The sequence below is a fragment of the Peromyscus californicus genome, unplaced genomic scaffold (assembly GCF_007827085.1).
Source record: "Peromyscus californicus insignis strain IS unplaced genomic scaffold, ASM782708v3 Scaffold_16__1_contigs__length_79575227, whole genome shotgun sequence".
NCBI classification, from domain to species: Eukaryota; Metazoa; Chordata; class Mammalia; order Rodentia; family Cricetidae; genus Peromyscus; species Peromyscus californicus.
Genome location: NW_026294458.1, coordinates 41,822,950 through 41,843,018, shown reverse-complemented (window position 1 = coordinate 41,843,018; position 20,069 = coordinate 41,822,950). Strand labels below are relative to the sequence as shown.

Sequence of the window (20,069 nt, the reverse complement as noted above, 5' to 3'; positions counted from 1 at the left end):
GGGGGTGGGGGGCATAGCAGAGTGCATAATCTCTGAGTGAGAAGCTGTGTTTTGAAGTTTGGCTTTTCTACTGACTAGTCATATAACCCTGGCTATGTCACAAATGATCTGTTTCTGTATTCTTTAGAAAATAGGAATGGGGTGTGAGAGTAATAAAATCATATTAGAGATTCAGAGATATTTTATGTGTATTTCTAAAATTCATATAATTCAAACATCATTTTTTTTCACATAAAGCTTAGCATGTAAAAAGAGCTTAGCAATACTACATTGGACCATAAAAATAATTTTTTTTGGAAAATTGAAATTATACACAACATACCTACCTATAAAAGACCAGAGGTGACCCCAATGGCAAGTGGATGCCAGGACCCTTGCTATTCATTTAGAGACTGATTAGTCTGATGATGGATGAGGAAGGCATAGGTATAACAGGTATAACAGAATGTCATTAGGAATCATTTTTGTTGCTACATTGTTTTCAGTGGTAGTGGTGGTGGATTTGTTTTGTTTGTTTTGTTTTATTATTTTGAACACTAGTATTTGTTTTTACCCTAGGTCCCTGGGCTACATAGTCTCAGATTCTTGGTGACCCATGCAGTGCCCAGTATTGGTTCCATCTTGTAGAATAAGCTTTACATCAAGTTAGACAGTGGTTGGTTACTCCCGCAAACTTTGTGCCACCATTGCATTAGCATATCTTGTAGGCAGGACACCACTGTAGATTAAGGGTTTGTGGAAGGTTGTTGTTTTATTTCTCTTTAGGTAGATGCAGAGTACCTTCCTATAGCATAGACTGCCTAATGTAGAGGTGAAGCCTCTATGTAGGCACAAACTTAACTTTTCTACATTCAATGAGCTGTATAGGTATTGTCTGAAGCAGTGGAGCCTTGTGGTCAGTTTGTAAAGAGAAACCCAGTCTTGGCAACAGTGTAGAGTATTTGATGATTCCCATCGAACCCATTTAGACATCAACTTAATTATATATATATATATATATATATATATATATATATATGTATATATACCCAATCCCAGTACTGGAAGCTTCATTTGCTGACAAGAGTGGATAGTTTGGGCTTCTCACATATTATTTGGAAATTTCATTCAGGTTTTCTTAATATATGTATATGTTTTAGAAAGTTTCTACTGTATAAAGTTTCCATACTAACCCTCAAATAGTCCTTAATTTTAGCTGTCTCTACCTGTATTCTCTCCCTTGACCCCATCTACCCTCCAACTCTTGACTTGATACTCCCATTCCAGCCCCTACATTCATTCACATCTATTCTACCTGTCTTTCTGGGTCTGGGTTGCCTCACACAGATTGATTTTTCCAGTTACACTCATTTACCTTTGGATTTCATTATTTCAATTTTTTAACAGCTGAGTAACACTCAGTTGTGTAAATGTACCACGTTTCCTTTAACTGTTGTTCTATTGAGGGGGAAGCTAGATGATTTCAATTTCTGGCTGTTATGAATAGAGCAGTACTGAACATAGTTGAGCAAGTGTCTCTGAGATAGGATACAGCATCCTTTACTATGCCCAAGAACGGTGTAGTTGGATCTTGAGGTAGATCAATTCCCATCTTTCTGTGGAGCAGCCACACTAATTACCATGGTGACTATATAAGTTTGCTCTTCCACCAGCAATGGATGAGTGTTCCCCTTATTCCACATCCTTGCCAGCATGAGCTGCCACTTGTTTTAATTATCTTACCTTTCAGACAGTGTAAAATGAAATATCAAAGTGGTTTTGATTTGTATTTCCCTAATAGCTAAGGGTGTTGAACATCTCAAGTATTTCTTAGCTCTGTGAGTTTCCTCTCCTGAGAATTCTGTTTAGATCTATAACTGATTTTTCTTTTTACTTATTCTTATCTTATATGTTACATCCTGCCTGCAGTTTCCCCTACCTCTACTCCTTCTAGCTCCCCACCACCACCTCCCCTCTCCCCCGATACACTCTTCTATTTCCCTGCAGAAAAACAAAAACAAAAACAGCAGGCCTCCCAGGGATATCAATCAAACACAGTATAACAAGATACAATAAGACTAGGAATAAACCCCTGATAGACTGGACAAGGCAACCTAGTAGGAGGAAAAGGGTCCCAATAGCTGGAAAAAAAGAGTCAGAGACACCCCCCACTCCCACTGTTAGGAGTTCCACAAGAACACCAAGCTACATGACTCATAACATATATTCAGAGGACCTAAATCAAACCCATACAGGCTCCATGATTGTCCCTTCAGTCTCAGTGAGCCCTTATAAGTCCTGCTTAGTTGATTCTGTGGGATGTGCTCTCATGGTGTCCTCAACTCCTCTGGCTCCTACAATCCTTCCTTCCCCTCTTCAGAAGGTTTGATGAGCTCTGACTAATGTTTGGCTGTGGGTCTCTTCATCAGCTCCCATCAGTTGCTGGATGAAACCTCTCTGATGATGATTATGTACCACATTTTTAAATAGAGCTATTTGATCTTGATATCTTATAATTTCTTTATATATCTTGGATATTAGTACTCTATCAAATGTGAAGCAGGTAAAAATATTTTCCCATTCTGTAACCTGCGACTTTGTCCAAATGACAGTGTCCATTGGCATCAGAAGCTTTTCAGTTTCATGAGGTCCCATTTATTACTTGTTGATCATAGTGCCAACATAAACAGTGTCCTCTTCAGAAAGTTTTTTCCTATGATAATGAGTTCAAGAATATTCCCCTCCCCACTTTCTCTTCTATCAGGTTCAATTACCTGGTTTTATGTTGGGGTCTTTGATCCAATTTTGTGCAGGGTGATAGATATGGATCATTCTTAAGTGGGTCTTCAACTGGATTCCATTGATGTGTCTATTTTTGTACCAACACCCTGCCTTTTTTGTTAATATAGCTATGTAGTGCAGATTGAAATCTGGGATAGTTATGTCTCCTGCATTTCTTTTATTACACATAATTGTTTTAGCTGTCATGGATTTTCTGTGTTTCCATATGAAGCTTAAAATTGTCCTTTCAAGAAATATGAAGAATTGTGTTGGAATTTTGATAGGAATTGCATTGAGTCTTAGACAGATTTTGGTGGGATGACAGTTTTACTATGTGAATCCTATGGTCCATGAGCATGTGAGATTTTTTCCATCTCCTAATATCTTCTTCAAAGACTTGAAGTTTTTATCATACAAGCTTTTGCTCGCTTAGTTAGAGTCACCACAAAGATATTTTATATTATTTGAAGCTACTGTGAAAGGAGTTTCCCTAATTTTTTTATCAGTCTATTATTTGTATATAGTAGGGCTACTAATTTTGTGAGATAATTTTGTATCCAGCTACTTTGCTGAAAGTGTCTATCAGCTCACAGAGGTCTCAATGGAATTTTTAGGTTCTCTTATGTATACTATTATATCATCTGCAAATAATGGTACTTTGACATCTTTCTTTCCAATTTGTGTCCCATTGATCTCCTTCAACAGTCTCGATGTTCTTTTTTTTCAGTTTCTCTCTCTCTCTCTCTCTCTCTCTCTCTCTATATATATATATATATATATATATATTTACTGTGATGAGAGTTTGCCAATATGTGAGACATTTTATTTGTGTCCAAAAATTGACTATAGTCTTTCCCTTTAAATTTGACTTGATACTAATTTTCCAGTAGATCCAAGCTTGGACAGATACTTCTCTGCGTGATCAACAAATACCCATAGAATATTCACCTCTTAGTTTTTGCATTTCTTTTTTTAATTTTATAATTTAATTTAATTTTACATATCAGCCACAGATTCCCTTGTTCTCCCCCCTCCCCGCACCCCCCCCACCTTCCCTCCAGCCCACCCCCCATTCCCATCTCCTCCAGGGCAAAGACTCCCCTGGGGATTGAGTTCAACCTGGCAGATTCAGTCTAGGCAGATCCAGTCCACTCCTCCCAGGCTGAGGCAAGTGTCCCTGTATAAGCCCCAGGTTCCAAACAGCCAGCTCATGCACCGAGGACAGGTCCTGGTCCCAGTGCCTGGATGCCTCCCAAACAGATCAAGCTAAACAACTGTCTCACTTATCCAGAGGGCCTGATCCAGTTGGGGGCTCCTCAGCTATTGGTTCATAGTTCACATGTTTCCACTAGTTTGACTATTTGTCCCTGTGCTTTTTCCAACCTTGGTCTCAACAATTCTTGCTCATACAAACCCTCCTCTTTCTTGCCAGTTGGACTCCTGGAGCTCCACCTGGGGCCTGGCTGTGGATCTCTGCATCCGGTTCCCTCAGTCATTGGATGAGGTTTCTAGCATGACAATTAGGGTCTGGCCATCCTATCACCAGAGTAGGTCAGTTCAGGGTGTCTCTCAACCATTGCCAGTAGTCTATTGTGGAGGTATCTTTGTGGATTTCTGTGGACCTCTCTAGCACGTTGCTTCTTCCTATTCTCATGTGGTCTTCATTTATCATGGTCTCTTGTTCCTTGTTCTCCCTCTCTGTTGTTGATCCAGCTGGGATCTCCCGCTCCCCCAAGCTCTCTTTCCCTCGACTCTTGCCCTTCATTACCCCCACTCATGTCCAGGTTGTTCATGTAGATCTCATCCATTTCTCTGTCATTGGGTGATCCCTGTGTCTTTCTTGGAGTCCTGTTTTCTAGGTAGCCTCCCTGGAGTTGTGAGTAGGAGTCTAGTCATCTTTGTTTTACATCTAGTTTCCTCCTATGAGTGAGTACATAAAGTACAATATTGAACAGATTGAACAAAATTGAACAGATTGAACAAAATTGAACAGATATGGAGAGAGTGGAAAACCTTGTCTTATTCCTGATTTTGATGAATTTCTTTGAGTTTCTCTCCATTAAAGTTGATGTTGGTTATGTCCTTGATGTAATCTGCCCTTATTCTGTTTAGGCATGTCCCTTGTATCCCTAATCACTCCAGGATTTTTGTCAAAGGCTATTTTTACATCTAATGAGATTATCATAAGGGTTTTTTTTCTTTCAGTTTGTTTATATGATAAATTACATTGACAGATTTTTGTATGTTGAGCCATATCTGCGTATCTGGGATGATCATGGTCATCATTTTAATATGCTCTTGGATTCTATTTACAAGTATTTTATTGAGAATTTTGCATCTATATTAATAAGGAAAAATGGTCTATAACTCTAATTTATTGGGTGTTTATGTGGTTTGGGTATCATGATAACTATGGCCTCATAAAACAAATTGGACAGTACTCCTTCTGTTTATATTTTTGTAGAATAATTTGGGGATTATTGGCAATAACACTTCTTTGAAAGTCTGGTTAATTCTGTGCCAAAACGACTTGGTCTTGGTTGTTTATTTTTGTTTTGCTTGGGAGACTTTTAAATTGCTGTTGTTTTGTTTTTCACTAGAGTTTATATTTGTGTTTAAATTGCTTATCTCATATTAATTTAACTTCAGTAACTGGTATGTACCAAGTAAATTACCCACTTCTTTCAGATTTTCCAGTGTGGTAGAGCATAGTTTTTTTAGAGCATATCATTATGTTTCTCTGGAATTCCTTGTTATGTCCCCATTTTTATTTCTAATTTTTTAATTTGAATATTCTCTCAGCCTATTAGTTAATTTGGATAAGGATTTCTCAATATTATGGATTTTATATTTTATAAAAGAACCAACTCTTTATTTCATTGTTACTGTGTGTTGTTTTTGTATTTGTTTCTGTGTTATTGATTTCTGCCCTAAGTTTGATAATTTCTTATAGTCTACTCCTTTTGCATGTAATTTCTTTTTTTTTTTTTTAGTTTTCTAGAGCACTTATATGTGCTGCTATGTTAATAGTATGAGATCTCACCAATATTTTTATACAGGCACTTAGTGCTATGAATTTGCTTCTTTGAAATACCATCATTATGTCCCATAAGTTTGGGGCACATATTCAGTTCTAGAAAGTCGTTGATTTCTGTCTTGACTCAATTTTTACTCAGTTGTAAGCTGTTCAATTTCCATATTTTTATAAGCTTTCTGTTGTTTCTTTTGTTAATATCAAGATTTATTCCATGGTGGTCAGACAGGATTTAAGGAGTTATTTCAATTTTTGTGTGTCTGTTGAAACTTGCTTTGTGTGTATGGTCAATTTTTGAGAAAGTTTCATGAAGTTCTGAGAAATACATTTTTTGGGTATTGATGGAATGTTCTGTAAGTATATTTTAGGTCCATTTGATTTATAACATCACGTAGTTCAGAATTTTTCTGTTTAGTTTTTGTCTGATTGACCTGTGTATTGGTGAGTGAGGTATTGAAATCACCCACTCTCAATGTGTTAGGGTCAATATATGATTTAAATTGTAGTAGTGTTTCTTTTATGACCTTGCATATCCTTAGATATGCTTAGATCTTAAGGTGCTTAAATGTTAAGATTGCAATACCCTCTTGGTAGAATTTTCCTTTGATGGGTATGTAGCACTCCTCCTGTGTCTTCTGGTTAGTTGTGGTTTGAAGTCTATTTTGTCAGATATTAAAATGGCTACAATGGCTTGTTTCTTAGGTCTATTTGATTGGAACCTTTTTCCATCCTTTTACCCTCATGTAATGTGTCTCCTTGATATTAAGGTGTGTTTCTTGAATGCAGCAGAAAGAAGAATTCTGGTTTTTTTTGCATCCATTCTGTTTGTTTCTTTTTACTGGGGAATTTAGACATTGGTTATGAGACATATTGTTGAGCAGTGCTTGTCAATTCCTGTTATTTTGCTATTGTGATGTGATGTGTGTGTGTGTGTGTGTGTGTGTGTGTGTGTGTGTGTGTGTGTGAGAGAGAGAGAGAGAGAGAGAGAGAGAGAGAGAGAGAGAGAGAGAGAGAGAGATAGAGAGAGAGAGGGAGAGGGAGAGGGAGAGGGAGAGAGAGAGATATTTTGATTTGCTGGTCTTGGATTTTTTTTCTTTGATTTTCATGGGTGTGTTTAACACCTTTTGGTTGGAATCTTCCTTCTAGATCCTTTCATTGGACTAGATTTTTTAGATAGATAGTGCTTAAATTTGGTTTTATCATGTTCGTGGAGAGGGCCTTGTTTTCTTATCCTCCATGCCCTCTGGCAAGATCTTACACTCTTTTTGCCTCCTGTTCCATGAGATTCTTTGAACTCCAAAGGAGCGATTTGATGAAAACATCTCACTTAAGGCTCAATATTCCAAGGTCTTACACTCTTTGAGTAATGCCTTGCTGTAGGTATCTGTATTTATTCCCATTTGATTTCCCCTCTCCCAGCAGGTGTAAGTGACAGTTCAGTTGTTAACTTTTACTCTAGTGACTAGGTACTTATTCATTTATTTCAGTTGATGTTTCTCACTATTTATCAGTAAAATGCCAATGGCTGCTTATAATTATGGAAGTCCCCAGAAAATAGCTAGCTTCCAAAACTTAGAATGCTGAGGTATAATGGAGTACAATGTTCCTAAACAAGGTGGCAATAGTCAATGTTGACTATCCAGCCCTAGACTCATATGCAAGGAAATGTCCACATGGCACTGGACCTAAACATGAAACTGTCCGCCTTTCTACTGAGCTCAAAAAACATCCTGAGTAACAGCCCTGTGCTAAAAGAGCAAAGTAGTGGCTCATACAGTGAATTTGAGGTTTGTTGTTTGTTTGTTTGTGTTTTGTTCTTGTTTTATAATAAAGAAAAAAACTTGAAACTTATGGCAAATTTTTCTTTGTCCCCTGACTACTTTTTATTAATTTTTTTTCATTTATTTTACATACCAACCACAGTTTACCCTCCTTCCTCTCTTCCTGTTCCTTCCCCCAACCTTCCATTTACCCTCCCAATCCACTCCTCAGTTCAGAAAGAGTAAGGCCTCCCATGGGAGTCAACAAAACATGTCATATCAACTTGAGGCAGGACCAAGATCCTCATCCTGCATCAAGGCTGGGTTAGGCATCCCAGCATGGAGAATAGGTTCTAAACAGGCAGATCATGTGCCAGGGACATGTCCTGATCCCAATGCTAGGGGGCCTCACAAACAGACCAAGCTATATAACTGTCACCCACATGCAGAGGGCCTAGGACTGTCCCATGCAGGTTCCCTAGCTGTTGGTCCAGAGACCCTGAGCTCCCATGAGTTCATGTCAACTGTGTTTATTATTATCTTTTTAGTCTTCTCAGGGCTCCTAGAACTTCTCTATTCCTCAAACTATAAATAAATGGATTTAGCAGGGGGATTATTATTGTGTAAAATAGAGAATACAGTTTTTCCTTATCTTCAGCTGGTCCAGACCCAGGACGGATATAAATGAGGAACAGATTTCCATAGAACAAAGAGACAGAGAGCAGGTGCACACTGCAGGTAGAGAAAGCTTTGCTTCGGCCCTTCTCAGACTTCTTTCTCAGGATGGCAAACAGCACACGGGTATAAGAGACTACAATGTTTATAAATGTGAAGGCTTGTATAAATGTTGAGCAGATGAAAACCACAAGCTTATTAAGTGTAGGATCAGTGCAAGAAATTGTGAATAATTGTACAATTTCACAGTAGAAATAATGTATAACATTGGACCTGCAAAACGTTAATCTAACTAACAACCCCACATGAATTGTTGAATTGAGGATACCTATAAAATACGTAACAAGTATAAGCTGAGTACAGAGCTTATTGGACATCACCACTGGATAAAGCAGGGGGTTGCATATGGCCACATAGCGGTCATAGGCCATCACTAGCAGGAGGAAACATTCTGTGGTTGCACTGGAGCAAAAACAATAAAATTGGGTGAAGCAGTCACTCAGGGATATCTGATGATCTGTAGATAAAAAATTGACAAGCATCTTGGGGGTCACAGAAGACGAAGTGCATGCGTCGGCAAATGCTAAACTGCTGAGGAATAAGTACATGGGAGTAGTATGAAGATGAGGGTCCTTCCAGATGAGAGCAATCAGTCCAAGGTTGCCCACCATGGTGATGAGGTAGATGATGAGGAACACCAGGAAGAGGAGCACCTGTAACTCCGGTCGCTCATTGAGTCCTGTGAGAACAAACTCTGTCACCAGGGTCTGGTTTCTTTCTGCCATATCTGACCTGGACAATCACTGAGATGGAAAAGATGAGAAACAACAAGATAGAATCATAAGATGGGGGGACTTTTATGTTACTAATATATTCCAATGTGAAATATTGGAATAAATAAAACTTCTCCACTAGTTTTAAATGTTTGCTTTAATTTCCTTACTTAAATATTCACTTAAAGTTTCTTATAATAAAAAAGTAAATATAAAGTGACATGTAAACTCAGTGTAAATACTTTACTTTTCAGTCTAGCAAGGTTTTATACACCTGCATACATTCTTCTTAAAGTTCATATGAAAAATTGGTTTCCAGTGCTAAGGTTAATATAAGGAGTAAGAGCAGTCAAGTATACTTAATATATAGTAAACTAAGTTAAAGGCTTAATGAACAAAACATTAAGACAAAAGCGTAAGTGGACAGAACAGAGATAAAAATAAATTTTAGTCTGTATATGACTGATATGAACCAATAAAAAATTTAGATACAATCTGAAAAGAATGGCTATAACTGCCAGCTATGTGTCTGGAAATAATAAACTAGGCTCCATCCTCACACACATGGAACACAAAATTTAGAAAGTAACACATAGCCCCAATTTCTGGCCAGCAGGGAAAACTCCTGTGGGCAGGATCCCCCACCAAAATCCCCCATCAGACCCTACAATCTACAAAACCTATGCCCTACCCCAATAACCACCCACTTGCAACCCCAGGAACTTCCTGAGACATGGAATCCACTACCTCTCATTGGACCAAGAGCTCATATTGGAACAAGAGTGGCTTCCTGAGACACAGAACCTGCCAGCTCTCATAAGACCAAGAAGAGCTTCCTGAGACACAGAAATCACCAGCTCTGACTGGACCAAGAGCCCTGATAAGACCAAGAGCAGCTCCCTGAGCCACAGAACAGGCCAGCTTGGATTGGACCAATGGCAGCTCCCTGAGATACAGAATCTGCCAACTCCAATTAGATCAAGAGCTAAATTTGGACTCAGAGTAGCCCCCTGAGACACAGACACAGCAAACACAGAATGGACCAATAGCAGCTCACTCAGACATAGACACCTCTTGCACCTATTGGAGGAAGAGATGAGTAGATGCCAATGCAAAAATACACACAACAACATAAAGAGGAATATGGCATCACCAGAACCTAGCCTTTCTACAACATCAATACCTGAACATCACAATATAAAAGAAGCAAAAGCAAGTGACCTTAAAAATAACTTCATGAAGATGCTAGAGGCCTTTAAAGAGGAAATAAAAAATTCCCTTAAAGAAATTGAGGAAAAGACAAACAAAAAATTGGAAGAAATAGAGGAAAAGACAAATAAATTGGAAGAAAGCAATAAATCCCTTAAAGAAAACCATGAAAAAGAAATGAAACAGGTGAGCGAAACAGTTAAAGACCTGAAAAGGAAAATAGAAACAATAAAGAAGATGCAAACAGAGGGAATTCTGGAAATAGAAAATCAGAGTAAACGAACAGGAAACACAGATGCAAGCATAACCAACAGAATACAAGAGATAGAAGAGAGAATCTCTGGTGTAGAGGACACAACAGAGGAAACAAATTTGTCAGTCAAAGAAAACACCAAAGCCAAAAAAGTCATAACACAAGATGTCCAGGAAATCTGAGACACCATGAAAAGGCCAAACCTAAGAATAATAGGGATAGAAGAAGAATACTAACTCAAAGGCACAGAAAGTATATTCAACAAAATCATGGAAGAAAACTTAAAGAAGGAAATATCTATAAAGATACAAGAAGGTTATAGAACACCAGATACACTAGACCCCTCAAAAAAGCCCCCTTGCCACATAATAATTAAACCACTAAACATACAGCATAAAGAAAGAATATTAAGGGCAGCAAAGGAAAAAGGCCAAGTGACTTAAAAAGGCAGACCCATCAGAATAACAACCAACTTCTTAATGGAGACATTGAAAGCCAGAAGGTCCTGGACATATGTAATGCAGACATGAAGAGACCATGGATGCCAACCTAGACTAATATACCCAGCAAAACTTTCAACCACCATAAGCAGAGTGAACAAGACATTCCAAGACAAAACCAGATTTAAACAATACCTATTCACAAATCCAACCCTACAGAGAGCACTAGAAGGAAAATTCCAACCTAAGGAAGTCAGATATACCCATAAAAACACAGGCAATTGATAACCCCACAGCAGTAAATTTCAAAGAAGGGAAACACAAATACACACTACTGCCAAAAGATAACAGGAATTAACAATCACTGTTTATTAATATCCCTTAATATCAATGGACTTGATTCACCTACAAAAAGACAGAGGCTAACAGAGTGGATACAAAAACAGGATCTATCCTTCTGTTGCATACAAGACACACACCTCAACCTCAAAGAAAGACACTACCTCAGAGTAAAAGGCTGGGAAAAGACTTTCTAATCAAATGGGCTTAAGAAGCAAGCTGGTGTAGCTATCCTAATAACTAACAAAATAGACTTCAAGCTAAAAATCAATAGAAAGAGATCCAGAGGGACATTACATACTCATCACAGGAACAATCCACCAAGATGAAGTTTCAATTCTGAACATTTATGCCCCAAATAAAAGGGCTCCCACATATGTAAAAGAAACATTACTAAAGCTTAAATCACACATCAAACCCCACATATTAATAGTGGGAGACTTCAACACTCACCACTGGACAAATCTGCCAGACTGACACTTAACAGAGAAATAAGGAACCTCACAGATGTTATGACTTAAATGGACTTAATAGATATCTACAGAACGTTCCAACCTAACAAAAAAAGAGTATACCTTCTTCTCAGCACCCCATGGAACCTTCTCTAAAATAGACCACACATTCGGTCACAAAGCAAATCTCAACAGATACCAAAAAAAAAAAAAAAAAAAAAAAAAAAAAAAATGGAATAACCAGACCACCATGGCTTAAAGTTAGATTTCAACAACAACAAAAATTACAGAAAGCCTAAAATCTAATGGAAACTGAATAATGCTCATTTGAATCACCAATGGGTCAAGGAAGAAATAAAGAAAGAAATTAAAGACTTCCTAGAATCCAATGAAAATGAATGTATTACATACCCAAACTTATGGGACACTATGAAAGCAGTGCTAAGATGATATTTCATAGCACTAAATGCCCACATAAAGAAGTTGGAGAAATCTCACACTAGTGATTTAACAGCACACCCAAAAGCTCTAGAACAAAAAGAAGCAAAGTCACCCAGGAGGAATAGACACCAGGAAATAATCAAATTGAACCAGAAATCGATAAAATAGAAACAAAGAGAACAATACAAAGAATCAATGAAACAAAGAGTTGGTTCTTTGAGAAAATCAACAAGATAGACAAGCCCTTATTCAAACTAACCAGAGGGCAGAGAGGGAGAGAGAGAGAGAGAGAGAAAGAGAGAGAGAGAGAGAGAGAGAGAGAGAGAGAGAGAGAGAGAGAGGGAGAGAGAGAGAGAGCATCAAATTAACAAAATCAGAAATGAAAAGGGAGATATAACAACAGACAATGAGGAAATCTAGAGAATCAACTTATACTTCAAAAACCTGTACTACACAAACTTGGAAAATCTAAAAGAAATGGACAATTTTCTGGATAGGTACCACATGCCAAAGTTAAATCAAGACCAGATAAACAATTTAAGTAGACCAGTAACTCCTAAGGAAATAGAAACAGTCATTAAAAGTCTCTCAAGCAAAAATAGCCTAGGACAAGAAGGTTTCAATGCAGAATTCTACCAGATATTCAAAGAAGAGTTAATACCAATACTCTTCAAATTGTTCCACACAGTAGGAACAGAAGGAATGTTACCAAACTCCTTTTATAAGGCTACAGTTACTCTGATTCCCAAGCCACGCAAAGACACAACAAAGAAGGATAACAACATACCGATCTCCCTCATGAACATTAATGCAAAAATACTGAATAAAATATTGGCAAACAGACTCCAAGCACACATCAAAAAATTATCCACCATGATTAAAAAGGCTTCATCCCAGAGATGCAAGATTGGTTAAACATACACAAGTCTGTCAATGTATTATACCATATAAACAAACTAAAAGAAAAAAAAAAACCACATGATCATTTCATTAGAGACTGAAAAGGCCTTTGACAAAATCCAATACCCCTTCTTGATAAAGGTCTTAGAGCGATCAGGAGTACAAGGAATATACCTAAACATAATAAAGGCAATTTACAGCAAACCAACAGCCAACATCAAATTAAATAGAGAGAAACTCACAGCAATTCCACTAAAATCAAGAACAAGACAAGGCTGTCTGCTCTCCCCATACTTATTCAATATAGTACTTGAAGTTCTAGCTAGAGCAATATGACAACAAAAGGAGATCAAGGGGATACAATTTGGAAAGGAATAACTCAATTTTTCACTATTTGCAGATGATATGGTAGTATACATAATGTGGCAGGATACAAGATTAACTAAAAAAAATTACTAGCCCTCCTATATAAAAATGATAAATGTGCTTAGAAAGAAATCAGAGAAACATCACCCTTTACAATAGCCACAAATAATATAAAATACCTTGGGGGTAACTCTAACTAAGCGAGTGAAAGAACTGTATGACAAGAACTCCAAGTCTTTGAAGAAAGAAATTGAAGAAGATATCAGAAAATGGAAAGATCTCCCATGCTCATGGATAGGTAGAACCAGCATAATAAAAATGGCAATCTTACCAAAAGCAATCTACAGATTCAATGCAATCCCCATCAAAATACTAACATAATTCTTCACAGACCTGGAAAGAACAATACTCAATTTCATTTGGAAAAACAGAAAACCAAGGATAGCTAAAACAATCCTGTACAACAAAGCCACCTCTGAAGGCATCACCATCCCTGACCTCAAGCTCTACACACTCAGGAGGCAGAGCCAGGTGGATCTCTGTGAGTTCGAGGCCAGCCTGGCTACCAAGTGAGTTCCAGGAAAGGTGCAAAGCTACACAGAGAAACCCTGTCTCCGAAAAAACAAACAAACAAACAAACAAACAACAAAAAAAAACCCCAGCTTGGTATTGACATAAAAACCGACATGTGGACAAATGGAATCAAATTGAAGACCCTGACATTAACCCACATACCTATGAACACCCGATTTTTGACAAAGAAGTCAAAACTGTACAATGGAAAAAGGAAAGCATCTTCAACAGATGGTGCTGGCATAACTGGACATCAACATGTAGAAGATTGCAAATAGATCCATATCTATTGCCATGCACAAAACTCAAGTCCAAGAGGATCAAAGACCTCAATATAAAATCAGTTACATTGAATCTGATAGAAGAGAAAGTAGGAAGTAGTCTTGAATGCATTGGCACAGAAGACCACTTCCTAAATATAACACCAGTAGCACAGACACTGAGAGCAACAATTAATAAATGGGACCTCCTGAAATTGAGAAGCTTCTGTAAGGCAAAGGACACAGTAAATAAGACAAAACAACAGCCTACAGAATGGGAAAAGATCTTTACCAACCCCACATCTGACAGAGGGTTGATCTTCAAAATATATAAAGAACTCAAGAAACTAGACATCAAAATAGCAAACAATCCAATTTAAAAATGGAATGTAGAGCTTATTGGCTACCCAGGATTCCTGGGGATTTTGCTATGTCTGGTGGGAGATATCTGTGTGAAAATATCTATATACACTATGGTCTTATGTCTTTTAACTTTATTCTTCTAAGACAAAATTCTATCACTACAGCTAGAGCTCCATCAGGCTTTCAGGGCAGGAATAACTCTAGACATACCAAGCTCTTCATCCATTTACTTTATTTTTCTGGTCTGAAATCCTGTCTACATAGCTTTAGTTCCATCTGTTTCCCTCTCATAGTCCTGCTAATGACTCAGCTGTTATGTTTCCAGCCTCATCTTTGTCCTCTGTTTCCTCATTCTCCAGCTCTACTACTCTCTAATCCTGGTTCACAGAAAACTTTACCTGAGATCTGCTTACCATCTACAGAGCCTCTGTCTTCCTCTCTTCTCTCTCACCATGCCATTCTGTCTGCTCTACAGAAAAATACCTGTCTTTTCTCTCCAGCCATGTGGTTCTCTGACTCCTCAAGAATGTTTCTCCACCCTACCTTCCACCTTGATATGTAAAAACCTCTTTTGTTCTCAGTCAGTTGCTCTGGAGAGCCACTGGGAGATGGTCTGAGTTTCATTTGCACAAGAAGAAAAGCTATGCATCTCCAGCTAGTTTGTCTCCTGGGCTCAGCAGGAGAGTTAGCTACCTAGAAGTTCAGCAGGTCTGGAAATATTTGGGCATGTAAGAATTTCATAACAGAAGACAGCTGAAACAGAAGACAGAGGAAGACAGAGGCTCTGTAAATGGTAAGCAGATCTCAGGTAAAGCTTTCTGTGAACCAGGATTAAGAGATGGGTAGCACCAAATATTAAAAAAAAATGGCTTGCCTTTTGACAGACCCTTGGCCAGTCAAAGTATAGCTTTAATATACAGCTGAATCTCTATGATACATTCTTGTGGCTCACCACAAGAGCTAGACAGAGAATTCTCAAAGGAAGAATTTCAAATGGCCAAAAGACATTTAAGGAATTGCTCAGCATCCTTAGTCATCCGGGAAATACAAAACAAAATGACTCTGAGATACCATCATACACCTGTCAGAATGGATAAGATCAAAAACACTAATAACATCTTATGTTGGAGAGGATGTGGAGCAAGGGGAACATTCCTCCACTGTTGGTGGTAGTGCAAATTTGTACAACCACTTTGGAAATCAGCGTTTCTCAGAAAATTGTGAATCAGTCTTCCTCAAGAACCAGCTATAGCACTCTTGGGCATATACCCAAGGAATTCTCAATCATACTACAGAGACACATGCTCAACTATGTTTATAGTAGTATTATTCATAATAGCCAGAACCTGAAAACCATCTAGATGCCCCCCAACTGAAGAAAGGATTAAGAAAATGTAGCCCATATACACAATGGAATACTATTCAGCATAGAAAAACAATGACATCATGAAATTTGCAGGCAAATGGATGGAACTAGAAAGTATCATCATGAGTGAGGTAACCAAGACTCAGAAGGACAAACATGGTATGTACCTGTAGATGTAACCAACCATCTTATTAAATAAGGAACACAGTGCCAATACAGGGATGAAAGCCAAGAGGTCAGAGCAATAGCTAAGAGCTAAAAACCTTACCCTTCACTGTCGCTGTACCTCTCCGAAAGAGAGCTAATTCCTGTGTCTGTTTTTTTTTATAGAGTTTCTGTTCTGACTTCTCATTGGTTGTAAACCCAACCACATGACCTCCTAGTCACTGCCTGTCTGTACAGACCTCCAGATCTTCTATGGTTGGTATTGAGATTAAAGGCGTGTATCTCCAATACTAGCTGTATCCTTGAACACACAGAGATCTATCTAGCTCTGCCTACCAAGTACTGGGATTAAAGGTGTGCACAACCGCCTCCCAGCTTTCGCTATGGCTTGCTAATAGCTCTGACCTCCGGGCAACTTTATTTTTTAACATACAAATAAAATCACATTTCAGTACAAATAAAATATCACCATATTTCCCCTTTTCTATTTTAATTAAAAGAAAAGGAAAAAGGTTATGAGTAACATAAGAAAAACTATATACAAAAGTACAATAACTATATACAATATATACAAGTAATAAATACCTAAACAATGTCTAGTCCATTTGTATTTGACAAATTCAGAGAAATAATTTCATTATCTATCCTATTTTGGTAAGTCCAAAATGTACTTAATTCATTTTCTATCCTAACTAATCTTCAACTATAACTAACTAATCTTCAACTATAACTAACTAATCTTCACCTCCCTCAGAGACCCAAGAAGGAAATAATATTACCTAATAAAAAATAAAAATAGGAAGTGCATGCAAGCAGCCTCCAAAAAAAAAAAATGTGAGTTGACAGAAACAGCCATCTGCCTGGACAGTCACCGAGGTTTCTTCTCAGTGTTGGGGCATCATCTTCAGCCTATAGGCTTAGCATATCTGACACACTCATTTGTGAAGTAGGATGTACACAAGATCAATAGTTTGACCTCACATTGGGTGAGAGCAGTCCATGTACCAGAAACACCTGAATTCTACTAGTGTCCTGTCATGATTCAGGATTTTAAATTCTGGAAATTGTTGATTTTTTTTTTTTACTAGATGTAAAGCAAAGGATAACCAGACAACAACTCACAGCTCCAGAAAAGCTAGCTAACAAGGAAGACCAAAAGAGGGATACCTTGATTGTCCTGGGAAGAGGAAATAACATGAGATATCCACGAGTAAACTGGGGATGAGGGGTGGGCAATGGAGGGTAGGAGATAGGGGATGAGAACATAAGGGAATGGAATGGTCAAGCTGGAACAGGGATGGAGTGGGAAAGCAATGAAAGAGATATGATGATAGAGGGAGGTATCATGGGGATAGGGAAACTAGATGCTAGGGAAATTGGCAGGAATCCCCAAGGATGACCCCAGCTTGAACTACTAGCAATAGTGGAGAGGGTGTCTGAACTGAACTGGCTTACCCCAGGGATTGGAGTGGTGAATACCCTGTCATCACAGAGCTTTTCTCCAGTGACTGATGGAAGCAGATGCAGAGATCCACAGGCAAACTAGGCAGAACTCCAGGAATCCAGTCAAAGAGAGAGAAGAGGGATTCTATGAGCAAGTACATCAAGATCATGATGGATGAAACCTACAGAAATGGCCAAACCAAACTAGTGGGAACTCATGAAAGTTGTATCAATGACTGTGGAGCCTGCAAAGGATTGGACTAGGTGTTTTGCATGGCAAGACAGTAGTGTAGCTTGACCTGTTTGTGGGGTGCCCCAGGCAGTAGGATCAGAATCCATCCCTGGTGCATAAGTGTGCTTTTTGGAGCCCACTACCCTTGATGAGACATCTCCTGTAGCCTTGGGGCAGGGGAAAGGACTTGGACTTGCCTCTACTGGATGTGCCTCCTCATGGGAGGCCTTGCTTTCTTGTGGGAAAGAGTTGGGTTGGGTTGGGAGGGGGAGGCTGAGAGGGCAGGAGGAGGGAACAGGGGGATCTTTGATTGGTTGTAAAATGAATAAAAAATTTTTCTTAATTAAAAAAATAAATAAAAAAGGAAAGTAACACATAGCAAAGAAAGATCTGCTTAGCTCTATCATCCAAAGGAAGAACCTCAGCATAAAACAAACAGCAGTAGCAACAACAAATGCTGTCTTAAAGACAAAGAACATATAATAAATTTGAAAATGTATTTTAATATATATGGAAATACTATAATGATTTATATCTGTATTGTGATTATAATAAAATAAAACTTGGCCAATTTGGAGCATATAATTCACACACACATACACACACACACACACACATACCCACACACACACAAGCACATATGTCCCTTTTTATATATAACATCATCAAATATTAAAATGTAAAAAATATCCACTACAAATGGAGATGATAAAAATGGTATTCTCATACACTAATTGTAGAAATATCATTGCTGCATGTTTTCTGAAAACAAATTTATAAAATCCCATTTTAAATGCAAATGGCTCTGATATACACTTTGTAGTAGAGAGCTATTTGAGCCATGCCCTGAAGCACACATAGTGAGGCATTTGTAGCTGATACACCTGCCTATGGCCTTAAGGTACCTGCCCTTGGGGCGGGGCCACCAAGGACCTTTAAGATGGGGAAATGCACACATGCCCCCTCTTCCTGCTACTTCGTGGTTCTGGATACTGAGATCTTGGACCTAGAATTTCAGCGTGGGATGTAGCTCAGCTTTCCCAGACTACGATAAACACATGTGGTTGGGTTTACACCCAAATAAATTCCTTTGATCATTAAGTAGTCCATGGATTAATCCCAATAATTCCCTTTTTTATATACCCTAGAAATAAATGCATAAATACACAAGAATTAAACTCTGTCGTCTCTGTCTCCTCCCCCCCCCTCTCTGTGTGTGTGTGTGTATAATATGTAATGCATTATTTTTCAAGGTAGGAAAGAACACATATATCCAGAATGAAGTAGTAGGAGAAAACATTCATAATATGAAGTAAAATTCAGTAATGAAAGAAGAAATGGCAATTATAAGATTGCCAGAAAGCATAAAATCTCAGGAGTTACATAAAGACAAATGAAAATAATTATGATGTCATTATTGTCGTAGCCAATAATTTTGTGTAAAAACTAGCATTTTAAAATATATTTTACCTGTTGGTAAAAACTCTAAATACACTCTAGTGTCTTTGGAAGGTGAGGTTGTTGTTTTGTTTTGTGAGGGGAGATACAGGAAAGAAAGGGGGAGTGGAGAAGACACAAATAATAAATCCAACTGAGAGTTCTAACAGGAGAGAATCCCATAAAGCCTGAATCACTTCACAATCAAGTAGTAGGTATACATGAACATACTGCATATAGATATCTGAAAGGATGGCCTTTACATGTTAATCCTGTAGAATAGAGGTGGAAACATAAGAACGCTGACTTCCTGTTGCTGCCTTTTATAGGGGGGATTTCTGAACTAAAAATCCACCTGTAAACCAGAACCTCTTCATCTTTAATTTTGCAAATAAAACTCAGCTAAGTTTGAAATAACACCCAGGAAAAGAAACATATTTGCTTACCAGTAGTTCTCAACCTTCCAAATGCTGTAACCCTTTAAAACAGTTCCTCATGTTGTGGTGACCCCCCCAACCATATAATTATTTTTAATTGCTACTTCATAACTGTAATCTTGTTACTGTTATGAATTGTAATGTAAACATCTGCATTTTTCTATGGCCATAGGTGGGTCACAACCCACAGGTTGAGAACCACTGGCTTAGGTATCTTAAGTGAGGAAACTTTTAAGCATAGAAAGTAGATACCTTTTCTAAAAGCCTAAGACTTACCTTTAATTATATAAGGTAGAGAGTCAGTTAGATTGGTAAAAAAAAAAAAAAAATGAAAGTTGTTTTTTGTCCAGCAATGTTCTGATGAAGCTTATTCCTGTGTTGCTTATTTCTG

The 20,069-nt window shown here is 38.0% G+C and overlaps 1 protein-coding gene across 1 annotated transcript; it reads right to left on the bottom strand.

Moving 5' to 3' along the window:
- Positions 1 to 210: 210 nt before the first annotated feature.
- Positions 211 to 9,014, bottom strand: LOC128111531 (olfactory receptor 5AC1-like). Its single transcript, XM_052739779.1, has 3 exons — positions 8,124 to 9,014; positions 3,326 to 3,346; positions 211 to 237 (listed from the first exon to the last, which is right to left on the bottom strand). The coding sequence occupies exons 1-3, from the start codon at positions 9,012 to 9,014 to the stop codon at positions 211 to 213; spliced, it is 939 nt and encodes a 312-aa protein (XP_052595739.1).
- Positions 9,015 to 20,069: the final 11,055 nt, after the last annotated feature.

What these genes read in the sequence shown, in the direction of transcription:
- LOC128111531 (XM_052739779.1), bottom strand. Translation starts at nt 9,014, where the DNA reads ATGGCAGAAAGAAACCAGACCCTGGTGACAGAGTTTGTTCTCACAGGA. An exon ending in ATAGTTTGAGGAATAGAGAA is followed by an intron (nt 3,347 to 8,123) that starts GTTCTAGGAGCC and finishes GACCTCTGTGAG; the next exon opens with CTGATAGACACTTTCAGCAA. An exon ending in TGATAGACACTTTCAGCAAA is followed by an intron (nt 238 to 3,325) that starts GTAGCTGGATAC and finishes TTACATGCTAAG; the next exon opens with CTTTATGTGAAAAAAAATGA.